The sequence below is a fragment of the Asparagus officinalis genome, chromosome 7 (assembly GCF_001876935.1).
Source record: "Asparagus officinalis chromosome 7, Aspof.V1, whole genome shotgun sequence".
NCBI classification, from domain to species: domain Eukaryota; kingdom Viridiplantae; phylum Streptophyta; class Magnoliopsida; order Asparagales; family Asparagaceae; genus Asparagus; species Asparagus officinalis.
Window position 1 is genome coordinate 42030856 of NC_033800.1, and position 18391 is coordinate 42049246.

Consider the following 18391-nt stretch of genomic DNA (forward strand, 5'->3'; position numbering starts at 1 on the left):
CAAATTAATTTAATATTGGGTTTCTAAATTGTTGGTCTCTCACGCAAATGCAAGTGAACCTAACAGTTAGGAGGTTTAAATATTGCTCGTATGTATGATCTTGAGTTTAATTCTGGACCGAGGTATCACAAAAAAATAAAAAATAAAAAATGTCGGTCCCTCAAAATGTATGCGGGTGACTGAAATAGTTTCCTCAGAGATGTTATTGTTGGAAATTTATTTCGCATTAATTTAAGTTTCGAAGGACTCTCAAAAAATCATAGAGGTAAGGTATTATACAGTTTTGTTAGTAATTAGATCTTTTGATTGAGATTTATTTGACAAGGCAGCGACTTGAACACCAGAGGCTCTTGTTATCAACACAATACCACAGATCTACGCAAGAAAGAAAAGAGAAGCACATAGATACAAAGATTTAATGAGATTCAACAATCAATACGATTATCTACATTCTTGAGACATGAGCCGTTCTGATTAAATTGTACACCAATATGCAACTAGAAACCGTATCTATACTTCGTACAAATATGGTCCGCAAACAACTCTTCTTCAACGGAGACCAAGCTTCATCCTCTTCAATAATTCTTTTTTGAGTGAAGGATAAAAATAAAAAAATAAAACAGAAAGCTTGCTCCGCAGTCGAGAGGATTGCCTTTGAACGATGTCTATATTTATTAACATCGTTTAAGTTTTGGTGCTAATTAAATGCTGACATTTAACTCATAGTAATTAATAACCCATCGGGACTCAACAAGCAATACCCATATATTGGGGGTCTAGCTTACCAAATTCTAAGTGCGACTAATTGCTAGCATCACACAAGTCCGTGTCACATTTAATCAGTTTCTTAATTATCTAGTTCATGTTGCCGGAGATCTGTCCAACAAAGTTAAATTTTAAGGGTGTTGTTACAGGGACCCAAATAGGGGACCCAAGGCATGGGACATGTGAGGTGTCACCATCCGATTGCATGATGCACTGTTCATAAACAGTGCATCATGCAACCGGATGGTGACACCTCACCTGTCTCATACCTTGGTCCCCTATTTGGGTCCGTGAAGCATTAATAAAATTTTAAATACCAACCAACTTTCAGTAGTAGGGCACATCAGAAAAATTCACTTGTATTGCGTCTTCTCAAAGCAAGCAAGCACAAATTCAATTAGCAATACTAATCTACGACTAATGTTTAAAGCAGCCCCAAATTCAGTAGGAACCAAGCTAGAAGGGTTGAACTTTGCCAGCTTTGTTTAGAATATCGCTAATCAATGTTCTGCTCTTCGTTTCTTTCTCTTTACTCTTAAGCTTGACTCGATTAAAGGCTAACCCGGACAAATTAAAATTGTATACAATGATAAGAATCTTAGTTAAAAAGATATGACCAAGTTTGATCTGACAAAAAATAATAAATATAAAAGCTTCGTGAGAATAAAGTTAAAATCTCATCTCGCTTTATTTTATTCCGAAAGTAAGTGGCCCTCAAATTAAAAGTTATGTCTAGGTGCACTGTTTACCCCTCCAAAGATTTATGCTGTACCCACCTGATTCCATGTGAATTCTAAAAGAATATAATTTTGTTTAAAACTATTTTTTACAGGATTTGGTTCAGAAAATAATAAATCGGATCACCGGAAATAAATGCCTCTAGCCTTTCTCTCTCCAAATTATTAGTTAGGAGAAATTATGAAGATCACATGATGACTGTTGGGATCTAAAACAGTTTTTGCGTGGCTAAATTGCATTTCTCTGCTGGGTTTGTGATCTAGCCTACAAAACAAATCACAGTTGCAATCTTAGGACAAAAATATAAAATATCTTCAAATTATTACCACTGTAAAAGCATTTATGGCTGTTATAACTCCTTCCAACCGTGTAATAACAAATGACCTGCTGATTTCCCATTTCCATTTATACCCATTAACCCCTCGTTTTGAAAGAATTTACTTCTCTACGCAGTGAAATCCTTTTGGAATAAAGTTATCCCCTCCTAAAATAGATTATCCTCTGCTCAGTTACCTCTCTGTTTGGCAATAAAAATCACATGGAGATGGAGGCTCCCTACAGATATTTTAGAAATTGTAGAATAAGTTTAAAAGCATCTCAACATAAACCGTACACTCATATAGTTGTCTATATTATTATTATTGTTACTACTACTCTCATGATTGAATATTATTATTGTAGAATAAGTTTAAAAGCATCTCTATATATAGATTTTTTTTTTATTATTGGTTTTGTTTTGTCAAAGGAATATCAGCTTCGATGGATAATGAGAAAATATTTGACCATTGTAGTAGTATTTTTTTTTTTCATTGCGGTTGTAGATCATCTCATCAAATTTAATGATTTGAGAATTTGGAGGCGTTTCTTCATAGTTGATGAATGGGATGCATAATTTACGGATATATATATATATAAAATTTAAAAAAAATCAAGATGTAATTAATTAATAATAATTGCAACTTAATTTCTTTTTGGAAGATCCCTCAACCTTTATCAAAAACCTATCTGATCCCCAAGGGATTCGAATTTGTGAATAAGTTGCATACAAGTAAAAATTTATGCGTTGAGCCCAAGATGAATTCCCACACCAAACATCGCGAGTTAAAATGGTTATTTTTACCCTTTCATCTTTGACACCGAAAACAAACTGTACATTTTCCCATTGTTTTGGGCTTCTCTCGTCTCGCGGATAAGCTTGAAGTGGGGCCCGGCCCCCTGGACCCAAAAGAGGGTGCCACATGGGAACCAGGCCACTGCCACCTGTCCCTCCACTGTAAAGTTAACACCATGATGAGCTGAGCCCCCTCTTTTCTGACCCATTCCCCTATGGCCTGCCACGTGCTCCTTCACATCTCTCCAGGTGTTACAGCACTGCGTGGGCCCCCGGCTTACCCCCCTTTAATCCCTCGGTTAATCACCTACTTACTTTATTTAATCTCATTTTTAGTTTAAGTACGCTAACTTTCTCGTGTGCTTTCCTTTTTTTTCCGTGGTCCTAAAGAGTGCGAGCTTTCATAATTAAGCACTAATCAACCTCACAAAAAGCAGTGGCAGTGTCGTAATTATATCTAAAGGTCGGGGCTGAGATTCGTAGCCGTTACCGGAGACGGTGGTTGGCTGCGGTCAGATCTCGATGTTTGTCAACGAGGATGTGAGGGGCCTCGGTCTCATTCCCCCTGACTCGGAGGCTCCCCTTCCCTAATAACCCCCTAATTTCCGCCGTATTTTACAGAAATGCCATTGGTATTTGCCAGGCACTTGGGGGAAATCTCAAGGGTACTTTGGTCCTTTTGATTAGTGATCTTTGTGGTTATAAGAAACCGATTCTCTCTAATAACGAAGTGTTCAACTTTATTATGGTTATTTAATAATATTGACAATTCTTAAACTACAAAACCCGAAACGATAGCGAGAGAACTAAGAGAGGTCACATCCGGATGTGGACACATAAAAGGAACTTGTTCCATTGGCTCTTAGTTTTTGTTTATTTCTCAAAATGCAATTTTTTATTAATTATTAATTAATTAGTTAGTTAATCGAATCTACACTCTGCTTCACTTAATCCTCTTCCCAAAATGTGCTAAATCCCATAATTACCCTTGAGATTAGCTGGTTTAAGCATATGATTAGGGGCACTCCAGTCATCGCAAACATGCTAGAATTTTTGGGAGCACTGACATGACGTCAGAGGTCATGTCACGTGACGGATGGACGGCAAGCATGATGGCCGATGATGGGATGCATGTGACAGAAACCATATAATTTATTTCAAAAGCATGAGGTTTCAAAAATTTTCAAAAAATAATAATAATAAGAAGCGAAAAACAGTGGTTTGCTTGGAGCTTAGCGAGGGGGTGTAGCTGGTTGGCACGTGCGAGTGGGTAGAGAGAGTCCGCCCAGTCCACTGTCCTTTCCCCGCTGTGGCAGGCAAAGTCCTCAGTGGTTGAGACGAGTCCACACGTAAGAGCTCTGGCTGAATCTGGGCCGTTGGGTTTTCGATCGGACGGCTGTTGTAGATTTACTGAGGTGCAAAGCAAAGGGAGAGGGGATCACGTACTGAGAGAGTAAAGGGAGATAAAACTCGACTTTTTGGACTTTTAAAGGAGAAGTGAAGGAAACATCCAATCACAAGGGAGTAAGGTAACTTTTTCATGGGATTTTCTTTTTTTTTTCTTTTTTTTGTTGGCTTGGCTTGTAAGGGTTTATGTGCCTTTGTTTTCTTCTGAAGAATCTTGATGGCTATGGTTTTGGTAGATCATAGATGGACTATATAATGTGTTTTTGGTGTAAAGACTTTAGAACAGTGTGATGTTTGTTTTCATTAGGGTGGGGGTGTCTCTAGGAAGAATGTGGTAGTTCACAAAATTGGTGATTTGAATCATGAAAATAGTTCAAGAAAGTGTCTTACTAATAATTGGTTGATATGGGAAGGACATCATAAAATCAGTCAAATATTTGACATGCATCCAACTTTCAGATGCACCATGAAACTAAAGGTGTGCACTGTCATACCCGCAAGTTTGTGTAAAATATGTTGTTTTACATTTTTTTTTTAATCTTGAAATGTCTTCTAAGATGTGACATTTGTTAATATGTATTTTGTAAGCCAACCTTATTGATGGGTGAGAAAGAAGAGCAAGCAGGACAAAAATAATGCAGTACGACTAGGAAAAACAAAGGCTTACAATGTGAACAGTTGAGACTACGGAGAAAGAAACAAATGAAAGAAAAGGAAAAAGATAAGAAGAAAATAAAAATGATAATTATGTGATGAGAAATTGAGAACATAACACACCTGCTTTTGTTGACGAAATTTCTGACATATCCATGAATGCCAAAATATCAAATTCAAATAAATAAGTCATAAACCATATATATTATTATATTATATATAGTGATATTAGATATAGCCCCCCATACCTATATATACTAAGTATATAGTATTATATCCTTTATATATATATGATATATATATGTGAGTGAACTGTGTCAACTTAAGTTGGGATAGGAGATAGTGTGTCACCAAAGTTTTTAACCTACTCATATGCCTGGGGCATCCCTTGTCATCTATATCAAAAAAGGTGCTTTTATCCATTAATAAATGTGTGGCTAGGAACTTGGTGGTATCAACTTAAGTTGATAGACGTCTTGCTCTATTATATATAGTATATATATATATATATAATTATATACTTATAGACTATACGTTATATATATGATGGTTAATGGGTTATCCCTTGCTAGGAGGAGATTCCTTCTTGACGCTTCTAAAAATTCACATGAGTGTAGCGACACTTGTGATCGCATCCGCCTCGTTGCATTAGTGGCATTACTCTCCTCAAACTCCTCTAACACGACCCAAGTTTGGGGAGACTCCGTCGTTCCGCCGTTCTTGACTCTCCTTCATCCCCACTTGTAGTCCTCTCTCTCCTTCTCACCCTAGATTTTCTCTCATCTCTCGTATTAGGGTGCAAACACGACGGATTCATCAAATCATCTCTCGTGTGTTGATGTCTTTAGAATATGCCTAGATCGAGTTCAACGCGGAAGCGGCTCATCCATAATGTCGCTCAATCATGTGATTTTAGAGGCGTTAAGAGGAAAATCCCCTCCTTATAGTAAGAGATACCCATTTAATACTATATATATATATATATATATATATATATATATAATATATATATTAATATATATATATTATATATATATACTATATATATATATATATATATATATATTAATAATGAGCCCAGAGACTGCCTATCACTTAAGTGGATAGGAATAAGTTGTCCACCAAACTTTCTATCACACAAATATTATATATAAAAAGTCTACTTCATATTCCATGCAAGACTCCCTGGAAATATCTAACTGGCTTAAGAAGTTTGGGTGGATGTCAACTTAGTTGACACAAGTTTTCCTTCATAATATATATATCATATATTAATCATAATAGCTATCTTATCATATATAGTATATACTCCTACTATATATTATTCACTTACGTATGATATATATATCTAATAATATATAGTATATATATCTATATTATAATATATATATCTATTTATTCATACTCTATAATTCTCAAGAGATCTCTACGCATCCAAATGTTCTCGTCTAGAATTCCTGTCGTGGGCCATCAAAAAGTGAGACGCTGTCGGTTAATATGATCTTAAACTAGGCCCAAATACAGCCCATAATGCAGCCGTCATCTGAATTGGGCCCTGGCATTTAAATTCCACATTTTACAGGAACCATACAGGACTGAAACTTTTGTGATGACTTCCTCACTTATCTACCCTTTTCTTTTACTCACACGCTTTCACTACTCAAAGCTGGCAAAGCAATACAAATGATGTATAAAGACATTCACTAATCGAAGAGGGCTATAAGTAACAACATTTCATATAGCAAGCTCTACAATCCTGTAACGTGCCTCTACGTGTTGGGGATTCGAAACAATCAATCGAACCCCTGCCCTTCCGGACCTTGTGTTGAAAGTAGGAAAGTAGAAATAATACCACAAATAAAGATCTAACCTTGCAAGAATAGTAAAGAAGACGAACACACAGATTTAACGAGGTTCGGCAACGTGTCTACGTCCTCGGGAGCCACACCACACAATCTCTTTTATTAATTGAAGAAGAATACAAGCTCTCAAACTATGGTTTTATCTCTCTGAGATTCTCTCTCTTTTTTGCAGTCAAAAAGCTCTCTTTTTCGTGTCTTACAAATCCTAAAAACGTTTGGGTATTTATAACAAACCCTAGCCAAACAGAATTCCTAAACAGAATAGGAAACAGGGAAACAGCGTTGCAATCCACCGCTTTACCAAGATCGGTCGACCGGCCAGAGCGAAAAACAATTACAGTGTCCTGTGCACATTTACGGTCGACCGCAGCGGCCACGCCGGTCGACCGACCAGAACGAAAATTTCTTCTCAGTCTCCTGCAGTGCACGCGGTCGATCGGATCTGTCACAGCGGTCGACCGCACAGTCTTCTAATTGTTTTCTTCGTCTTTTCGATTGCAGCTTCGGGTCTACACACTTAGACTAACAATCTCCCACTTGGAGACCAAAGCGCCATCAACGAGCTCACCCGAACTCTCCCATTCTTCGCATGTATCTTTTCCCTGAAAAATTCTTTCTTCAATCAACATCACGGCGATCGCGTCGATCCTCGTAGTGTGGCTCCGCCTTCGTCTTCTACTCGTGAAGGCCAACTGAAGTTGCGCACAATTTCAGTTTCTCAATGGTGACTGCCTTTGTCAACATGTCCGCCGGATTTTGACTCCCCAAAATCTTCATTAAATGCAACTTTCCATCCTCGATCAGCGAGCGTATGAAATGATATCGTACGTCGATGTGCTTCGTTCTGGCATGATATACTGGATTCTTGGCAAGATGTATAGCGCTCTGACTATCATAATAAAGTACTCTTCTCCCTTGCTTCAGATCCAACTCTTCCAAGCACCCGTTCAACCAGATCATCTCCTTGCTTGCTTCAGTCACCGCGACATACTCAGCCTCGGTTGTAGACAAAGTCACAATCTTCTGCAGACGTGAGACCCAGCTCACTGCTGTCGACGCTAAGGTATAAACATACCCCGTGGTGCTTCGCCTCGTATCATGATCACCGGCGAAGTCCGCATCCACGTATCCCTGCAGCACCAACTCCTTCCTCCTAAAACATAGTGGTTTGTTTGTTGTCCCCCTCAAGTACCACATTATCCACTTCACGGCCTCCCAATGCTGCTTCCCTGGATTGCTTGCAAATCTACTCACAACTCCCACTGCATGAGCGATGTCCGGCCTCGTGCAAACCATCGCGTACATGAGACTCCCAATGGCCGAAGAATATGACACCCTGCTCATATGCTCTCTATCTGCATTTGTCTTAGACGATTGCTCCTCAGATAGCTTGAACTGACTTCCAGGGGGTGTGCTAACAATTTTAGCATTCTGCATATTGAACTTCTGAAGTACCTTCTCGGTATATTCAGCTTGGCTCTACCTCAACGTCCCTTCAGCTTCATCCCTACTGATTCGCATCCTTAGAATCTGCTTTGCTGCACCAAGATCCTTCATTGCAAATTTCTTTGCTAGCTGCTTCTTCAAACTGTTTATCTCTTCCAAACGTGGTCCTGCTACCAACATGTCATCAACATATAATAACAAAATAATAAAGCTGAACTCGAACCTTTTGAAATAACAGCAATGATCCGAATTGTATCTTCTGTAGCCATTGTTCTGCATGAAGTTATCAAACTTCTTATACCACTGTCTCGGAGCCTGTTTCAAACCATATAAGCTCTTCTTGAGCTTGCACATCATCTCTTCCTTTCCTTCTTCAATGAAGCCAACAGGCTGTTTCATGTAGATTTCTTCATCCAAGTCACCATGAAGAAAGGCAGTCTTCACATCCAACTACTCAAGAAAGAGATCTTCTGCAGCCACCAAGCTCAACACCATTCTGATGGTAGTTAGCTTCACAACAGGCAAAAATATCTCCGTGTAGTCCACTCCTTCCCGCTGTTGAAACCCCTTCACGACTAGTATGGCCTTATACCTCTTGCTTCCATCACTCTCCTGTTTGACCCGGTAGACCTATTTATTGTGCAAGGCTTTCTTCTGCGCAGGTAGCTGGGCTAACTCCCATGTCTCATTAGTGAGTAAAGAATCCATCTCCTACTGCATCGCATGCTCCCACTGCTGAGATTCACTCACTTGCACTGCCTCTTCATAACACTCCGGATCTCCGCAATCTGTTAAGAGTAAATAATCAAGTGGCGAGAGGTATTTGGGATTTGGTTTGGGTACCCTGGATAACCTCCTAAGCTCCACGCCCTGGGTAGTAGCTTCTGCACCTGTAGTCTCCTCCGTTCTACGGTCAGAACTGATATTGTCGCCCCCATCTGAAAGTTCCTCCAAATCCATGTACTCGGATCCACCTGTGTCCGTAGTACTGCTCCCACTGCTTTGGCTATCCTTGGCATTGTCTCTGTCCTTGTACATCACCTCCTCATTGAATATCACATCCCGGCTTCTGATGATCTTCCTGTTCTTCTCATCCCACAGACGATACCCGAACTCATCAACACCATATCCAATGATGATATGAACATATGCCACGCAGCCAAATACTCACAAGTGTGAGAGATTTATCTTCTTGCCACTCCAAACCTCCTCTGGAATCCCAAAATCTAATGGAACTGATGGCCCGTGATTAATCAGGTAGGCTGTCGTATGCACCGCATCCGCCTAAAATATCTTAGGTAGACCTGCATGTAATCGCATGCTCCGCACACGCTCAGTCAATGTCCTGTTCATTCTCTCTGCAATGTCGTTCTGTTGCGGTGTCCCTGGAGTGGTTCTCTCTAAACGAATCCCATTCATAGCACAGAACCTCTTGAACTCCTCCAGCTCGTATTCTCCACCATTATCTGATCTCAAGCACTTCACCTTCAGATCTGTCTCGTTCTCGACCATGGCCTTCCACTTCTTGAAGATTTCGAACACCTCTGACTTGTGCTTCATGAAGTAAACCCACACCTTCCTCGAGTGATCGTCGATAAAGGTGACGTAGTATCTCGAACCGCCAAAAGAAGACACACTGGCTGGGCCTCATACATCTGTATGAATCAACTCTAGCTTCTGAGCCTTAGGTGGCCTTCCACTCTTCTGAAAACTAACCCGCTTCTGCTTCCCAAAGATGCAGTCTTCACAAACTTCGACTTCAACGGCGTCGATCCCGGTTAGCTTTCCTTGTGAATGTAGGATTTTCATCCCCTTCTCGCTCATGTGTCCCAGCCTATTGTGCCACAGATCTGTACTCTCCTTGCCAGCTGCAATTGTGAGGGTGTCACTCGCATGTGAAGTGAGGTAGAAAGTTCCCGTTTTATTGCCACGGGCAACAACCATCGTACCGTTGGAGATTTTCCACGAATCCCCTGTAAATGTCGAAACGTAGCCTTCTGCTCCAAGCTGTCCTACCGAAACAAGATTCCTCTTCAACTTCGGCACGTGTCTCACGTTCTTCAAGTTCCACTTAGAGCCATTTATCTGTATCTGAACGTCGTCCTTTCCAACAATATTACAAGGCTCATTGTCCCCCAAATATACTTTACCAAAGTCCCATGCTACATAGTTCTGAAGTAGTTTCCTATTAGCTGTGGCGTGGAAAGAAGCTCCTGAGTCGATGACCCAAAAATCAGAATCGCTATCCATAGCAAGGATCAAGGCATCCTGCACGATATGAGCCTCCTGCTCACCCGCATCCTTCTTTGGAGCTTTACAGACCGAAGACATATGGTCCTCCTGACCGCAGTTCCAACACTTCCCTTTGATGGTTCTAACCTTTGAGTTTGACCTTTTCTTTACTGATTTCGACCGATTCCTGTTCTGGTTCCCTTTCTTCTGGCTTTTGCCTCTCTGCTCGAAACTTAGGGCTAAACCTGAACCTTCTGATTCAGACGATTTCCTTCTAACCTCCTCGGATAGAATCATGCTGACAACCTCACTCAGCTTTAACTTCTCTTTCCCCGCCGAATTGCTGATTGCCGTCACACAACCCGCCCAACAATCCGGCAACTGCGATAGTAGTAGAAGGGCCTGCACTTCGTCATCGAACATGATGTCCACAGAGATAAGTTGATCAACAATTGTGTTGAACTCGCTAAGGTGTATCTTGAAGGACCGTCCTTCAGCCATCTTGAGGTTGAAGAGAGTTTTGACTAGATGCACCTTGTTTGCTGCCGACGGTTGCTCGTACATCTTCACGAGCGCTTCCATAAGCCCCACCGTCGTCTTCTCCTTCAGAATATTGTGGGCTACTGATTTGACGAACGACAACCGGATTTGCCCTAGAGCCTTCCTATCCAGTACCTCCCAATCACCATCTGACTCTTCTTTCTTCTGCCCCTTTTCCTTGCCCATCAGCGGGCGATACAAGTCATTCTGGTACAGATAGTCCTCCATCTACGACTTCCAGTAGGCGAAGTCTGAACCGTCAAACTTCTCGATCTTTGATTTGTTTTCCTCTACCATGGCTTTCACATAAATTGCTGAACGAAGCTCTGATACCAGTTGTTGGGGATTCGAAACAATCAATCGAACCCTTGCCCTTCCGGACCTTGTGTTGAAAGTAGGAAAATATGAATAATACCACAAATAAAGATCTAACCTTGCAAGAATAGTAAAGGAGACGAACACACAGATTTAACGAGGTTCGGCAACGTGCCTACGTCCTCGGGAGCCACACCACACAATCTCTTTTATTAATTGAAGAAGAATACAATCTCTCAAACTAGGGTTTTATCTCTATGAGATTCTCTCTTTTTTGCAGTCAAAAAACTCTCTTTTTCGTGTCTTACAAACCCTAAAAACGTTTAGGTTCTTATAACAAACCCCAGCCAAACAGAATTCCTAAACAGAATAGGAAACAGCGTCGCGGTCGACCGCTTTACCAAGATCGGTCGACCGGCCAGAGCGAAAAACAATTACAGTATCCTGTGCACATTTACGGTCGACCGCAGCGGCCACGCCGGTCGACCGACCAGAACGAAAATTTCTTCTCAGTCTCCTGCAGTGCACGCGGTCGACCGAATCTGTCACAGCAGTCAACCGCACAGTCTTCTGATTGTTTTCTTCGTCTTTTCGATTGCAGCTTCGAGTCTACACACTTAGACTAACAGTACACAAAGGCTCGAAGGCAGTAACAACTCGTCAAACGTTCAATAAGGGAAGAGAGACGCACACGGGCACACACAAAAGAAAGGGGGAATAAAAAAGAAAATAGAAATCTAGGATGTAGCAGGTAAAATGGGCAGAATGATCCATAGGAAGATCATAATGTACATCAGAATGTTCAACAGTTCCCCACAATGTTGAAGACAAGCCAAAAACCCTCATAAAGCTTCCCAAACGTTAATGAACTAAACACGACAGGGATCATGAAAGAACGCTGATCCCACAAAATCTTTATTATACAGCTAAAAAGACAAGATAAAATAATAACAGCAACTTTACCTTTACAAATCAACTTCTAACAACTACTTACACTTCGATGAAGTTTTCTTAATCCTAAGAGGAATCTTCGGCTCACGATCTCTACTGCATTTAGTGCAGAACCAATCCCCCTCAGGTACAGCTTCAAGTGGAGGATTACAACAGTCAATATGAGTACCAATCCCACATCCAACAGAACCATCCTCATACCCACACATCAACATCACTTCCCCTCTATCATTCAATCCACACACAGAACAACTGATATCATCAACGCTCTCTTCCAAAGGCGAACAATCATCAGTGATAATCTCTTCTGATCGCCTCAACAAATTTGCATATGATTTCTCTGCCCAAGAATGTGTGTTGTATAGCACATGCATCTTCAAGGGGTAGCCAGGCTTGCAGATGTACTCCACAAGGTAATCAGCTGCCACACACGGAATTTCATGTCGCAAGAACTCTTGGACCCAAGAATCGACCTTAGGCATGCCTGGACTAACAATTGCAAAATCTACATTAGACTTGAGAAAGCGAGTGTATGGTGGCGAGGTTGCTAAAATGGTGCCATCTCCAGCTTTTACCACTCGCTTTAATGTGTCCTGCGAAGAATTGTAGTATTGTTATTCAAAATTTTACATGACTATTAAATGGATCATGATAATTTATGACTGAACGAAGTCTACCAATGTGGGCGAAATGCAATCTCCATATATGATAATGCACATTCCATAGAAGGCACCGTGGCCTGTCTTTTCCCTCAACTTACGCCACTTCCGTGGAGCTTCCAAACTGATAGCACCATGCTCTGTGAGGTCATTACCATACCATTCAAAAGGTTCTTCATTCACAAATTTTCCAGCCTCGTTACTGGCTGTTAAGTAATCCATCTTCAGAATCCATCTACATGAGATAAACATACCGATTAGGATGTAATATTATACCCAAAAAAATCTAATCTTGATTCTAAAGCACCATGTTAAGAAAGAAAAACATAATTTTCTGATCCTAAAAAAGGAAAAAGAAAAGGTTATTTGCACTTATATACTCCAAATTTTACTCAAATTTCAACCTTGATACCCCATAGTCTTTTGCCCAAAAAATGGCCAAAAGTACGCCTCATTTTTAACTTTGATACTTCAAAATTAACAACCCCAAGACATGTCAATTTGGGCATCATAGTTAATTTTGTGGAGCATCAGGGTTTTTTTTTGTACTTGAAAAAAAATCTTGGGAGGTATCGAAATTTAAAATGCGGTGAACTTTGGGGTACTTAGTGCAAAAAACCCAACAAACTATAAAAACGAACAAGTTACCAAATCTCCAAGTAAATCAGCTCAGTCGTAAACATTGCCAAGCCATGAAAAAAATGATGGGTAAAACGTATTATGGCCAATTACTCCACTCGACAAATACAACATTAAATCATGAAATTAGAACTGACAGTTGATATGATTACTTAAAATAAATAACAGGTGCCAGTTGAATACCTTCCAGCTGCAGCAGCTGCAAAGAACTTCTCGGTTCTGCGAACAGGTTCAGGAACAATAAAATGTGTAGCATTATAAGACCAATTGTGAGAATCCCTGCAGACTTTTCCCCTTAAACGCCTAATCACTGCCTGAAACTCCTTCCTCTGGAAACGATGCCCACTTAATATAAACCACACAGGTTCAGGGTTTACAGTTCTTGTACAACTGATTGTTTGATCTGTATTGGTTTTTGCTCCAACTCTCCTAGTCCCTTGCCTTGAATTATTTCTGTCGTCACAAGGAACCTTACCATGAGAATTAACATTCGAAGCCAGGGTACCGTTTTCTTTTGGTTTATTCTCCTTTTCAGGATCCATGGCTGCCTCCATCTGACCCACAAGTTCCTTTTTACAATTCTTTGCTCTAACTCTTTTAGTCCCTTGCCTTGACTTTCTTCCGTCTTCACAAGGAACCTTACTATTAGCATGAGCATTAACATTCGAAGCTAAGGTGGCATTTTCTTTTGGATTATTATCCTTTTCAAGGTCCACGGATGCCTCTGTCTGATCCAAAGGATCCCGTTTTGGTTTCGTCTGGTGTTCCATGACTACATCCTTGGAAAATGACTTGGTTGCTTCTTTATTATCATTGACGGCCTCCATCCCAAGTTCTATATCTGAATTTGATTTTTCAGCTTTCCCTGGTTTACTCTCCACTTTTCTTGGAGCGGTAGCTTTATCCAAAGTGCTAGCATCTTTACCCTTAAGGGTGTTTACTGTAGTTAACTGAGGCTTCCAGATCAAATTTCTCCTAGAAACTACCTTTTTCCTGTGTACAATCTTTGATTCTTCGTTAACATTTTCCTTGCATGTGCCAGTACTTGCAGTTCTTGAGAGCTTTCTGGTTTTCCTACTACTAGGCGATGCAGCTCCACCGTTGTGCTGCCTTCCCAGGGGTACCCCAGTTTCATTGGCCATGAATGTCGAATTATCTCGCATTACAATATCACCATCATTTTCAGATTTACCAATCTCCTGAGATTGCCTTGAGCCACCAGAAGTCTCAGATGCCATCTCTTCGATGGGGTTTACATCATTATTTCTTCCAGCGGAGGCCAAATTATTTACACCACTAACCACATTACCAAAACCTGCATCAGCTTCCATTGTGTTTTTTGGCTTGAAACTAGGGGCCATATCTTCTAGCACTCTGTCTTCAGATGGAGAAATTGAAGGACATAATTCTTTTGTTTCAACTGCTAACTTAACTTTTACGCCTGATGGTTGATCCCATGCTTCTCCTTGTTGACAATTCTGCGTACATCCAGTTGAAGGAGAATCTGCATTTCTGGAAAATTTGGACTCAGAAGTTGGCTGCCCTCTTTTTAGGGATCTCCTATTGTAACTCAAAGAGGTAAGCTTTATTGGAGCACCATGTTGGTAAACTTCAGAATTTGTCTTAGCAGCTCCTTCCAATGTACTGCTTGCATCAGCATGGCCATAATGTATTGATGTTGCAGAAGTAGGTTTGAGTCGTTCAAATCTCGTATTTGTAGGACTCTTTGGAGAAATTTTAGGATCATGAACTTCCAGTTCAGAAGATTTTATACTGCTGAAATCAGAAACCTTACGTTTCTGCGGCAAGACACAACTAGCTGTTGGAAATTGAAAGTGATCAAGCCTGCTTCTTCCTTCTAATGGTGAGATGTCAAGCTCACCATTTAAAATGTTTTCATTCAATTCCGTTCTGCATGAATCAGATGGTTTTTCCCTTGCAATTTCTTTCTTTGGAGTTCTCTTAGAGTAGCACAACGTGCTAGATCTCTCTTGTCTGCTTGACACTGAACCGATTTTTGTTGTCAGTACATCAGACAAAGTGATGTTATCCCTTTTCTGTAAGCTAACATCAACTGGTACTGTCAATTCCCCATCTTTCATAGCATTATTATCACTTTTCCGGGCAACACCTCCAGCTTCCTGATGATCAATCTCAACATTGCTCTTTAGGTTTTGCTTAGAAAGAGCCTCTTCAAAACTGGTCTCCTTGTATGGAGTCGAAAGCCACTGGTCTGCTGGAAGATTCTCAGCAGAATGTGGAAGATTTGCAGTTGAACCCTCTTGTTGAATGCTGAGACTTCCCCTGTTAGGGGTATGCTCATGAGAACGTGCAATAACTGAATGTGATCGATTTGCAATTGAACCCTCTTGACGAATGCTGAGACTTCCCTTATTAGGAGTATGCACATGAGAACTTGCAGCAACTGACATCTGACCTTGTTCACATGGAGCTCCTCCAGTATTTCTCTGTCCCATCAACTCCATACCTACATCTTCTGTTTCTTCTTCTGAATCCCTAGCCTCAGCTTCCAAAACCTCTAATTCCCATCCACTGATTCAAGAAAATCAACAGGAAGATATTCAATTTATTGTAATAGACAATACATTCATCAGGTTAGAACAAAATTTTAACCACCATATATGCCTACTCAACATGTTTCTAGCCACGGCATAAATTAAAAAGGTACAGCAGCCAATGACGGAAGGGGTGCAAACTAGTGTTCATTTTGGAATCAGTAGCACATTCGTATGCTACGAGAATTCAACACTATATTTTCTCAACAGTATACGAAACCAAGTGCATTCTTTTGTAAGGACAAGGCTAAAGGACAAATAGATAAGAGTGTGGTTGAACAACAGAAATTTCCTATTCCAAGAAGCGTTACTAAAAACCCAGCATAGCTTCTAATATGATTACAGTTTTTAATTTATCAGTCATGTAAAAATGGACCTAAGATCTAAACAGGGTTACCAGCCTATTAGCAAGGACTTCCTGGACAAGTTCCAAATCATCTATTGCCTGAAACTTATTTCCTTCGTAAAAGACCAGAAAACAAAAGGATGCTAATGTTCCAAGTTAATTTCGAAAAAAAGCTCTTACACTAAATAATAAAGAAGCCCAATTAAATATAACTTCAAACTAAATCAAGGGATATATATCATTAACTAGACAACCCAATAGATATTATTGGCAGTAGTGTTGTCAAGAGGCAATAAGAAAAACAATGCGGAAAAGCCTTAACGTGCCTGATTTGCAAGGCACAGAGAAGAGGAAACCACTGTAGTGAACTTTCTGCATGATATAGACCAAGGTAAATAAACTTAACTCTAAGATGACTACTAATACTAAATTTAAGCTGATTTTTTTTATTTGATGAATTTTCTTTTTGAAATATCAATTAAGAAGCTATGATTTTGCAAACGTGGCTTTTCAAGTCTCAACCAATAACCAGAAAGCAATATTGAAATGAGAAAAAAAAAAGAAAAAGAAAAAAGACAAAGAAAATGAAGCAGAAAAAGAATACAAGGACAAAAAAACAACGGAGAAGAGAGGAGACAACAACATAACAAAGAAACAACAGAAGGAGAAGAATCATAGTGAAAAGATGAATAAAATAAGAAAAGAAAAGATGTGAATAGTTTAGAAAAAAGAAGAGAAGCGAACCAGAAAAAACTAAATGAACCAAAGTCAAAGTAATATTACTAATAATTGTTGATGTCATAGTATCTAGAACAGCAGGTGACTACACAATCAATTTTCCATAGATGCACGACTAACAATGGAGATATGGGCAAAGAAGAGAAAGAGAATAACCGCAGTGGACTCTACCAATGATTTTCTTGCTTGTTTTGTCCAGCCTATTTGAAATAGAATATAGAACTGGAGAAAGACCTATTTTTTTATGTTTTTGCTAGATACACCTGCTCCTGAAATTATCACCAGAATGGCAATATAAATTTAAGTGGATCTATCTGCTTGTAATGGTCCATTAATAAGCAGTTTTGGGTATTACAAGTCAAAGGCGGTAACACTACAACGCACAGTACAAACCTTTTTCTCTCATGCCTCACAAATTGTGAAGTTTTACTTCATTAAACTCTCATGAGCCTTTCTTTTGTCACAAAAGAAAGCAACCTTGGTTGCTTTATTAGCTTGAAGATATTTTGTTAAATTCCTTTATTTTCTTATGTTTATTTTTTGTAGGAGCAACCGTACCATAATAACTAGTAGCATTGCGGCGCACGAGACGCCAGTTCGCTTATGAGTTGTGTCCCGCACATCATGCAAAGCAAAACTATTGAACCTTGGAGTGCTAGACACCCAGTGATACCATTGGTATGTCAGAGACAACATTGAATGAAAGAGACCTACATACTATTCACATGGCAATGTCACAACATTTATTTATTCTATTGGACACAAAAGAGTAGAATTCACATTCACATGTAGGCACAACCTAAGTATAAATAAATTGGAGGAAAAAAGTTGTACTATAGATATAAAGAATTTGGAATGACTGTCTTAACAGATGAAAATTCTGCCATGTTGCCTTTTCTTGTAGATTTTTCATAACCTTCACCTATTTGGAGATTTGTTTTTTGACTGCGTGAGCTTAGACAATATGACTGAGAAGGGAGGTAAACACACCTCTCGACAAGTTATCAAGTCTCCAAGTTCTTCTCAGTTCCCTCACCTACTATTTTGCAACAATACAATAGGATGTTGGTCATACCGACAGCCAAGTGAGTAGATGAATGGTTTTATGGTGCTTTGTTTATTTTGTTTCGTTCCCCATGTGAAACTCATTTTAATGGGTAAAGACTAAACTTAGAGAATGATAAATACATTTATATCAATTTTAATGGGTAAAGCTCAACTTCGTGGTGCTTTATTTATATTGTTTCATTCCGTATAGGGAACTTATTTTCATGGGTAAAGGCTAACCTTAAGATAATGATAAGTACAAAATACTTGTCTCAATTATTAATAAGAAAAAGAAATTAATTTATTTGAGTCTAATTGATAGCTTTGTTGGTGGGGGGGGGAGCGCTGCTAAAATAACAAAGCTA

The 18391-nt window shown here is 39.7% G+C and overlaps 1 protein-coding gene across 1 annotated transcript in view; it reads right to left on the minus strand.

Moving 5' to 3' along the window:
• The window catches only part of LOC109848653 (BRCT domain-containing protein At4g02110), a 22605-nt gene continuing 16007 nt past the window's right edge, over positions 11794-18391 (minus strand). Inside the window, exons 8-10 of the mRNA XM_020418271.1 lie at positions 13503-15872; positions 12699-12915; positions 11794-12614 (exon numbers count right to left, since the gene is read on the minus strand). Coding sequence (XP_020273860.1) covers positions 12057-12614; positions 12699-12915; positions 13503-15872 — 3145 coding nt within the window. The 3' untranslated portion in view covers positions 11794-12056. The remainder of the gene's footprint in view (positions 12615-12698; positions 12916-13502; positions 15873-18391) is intronic.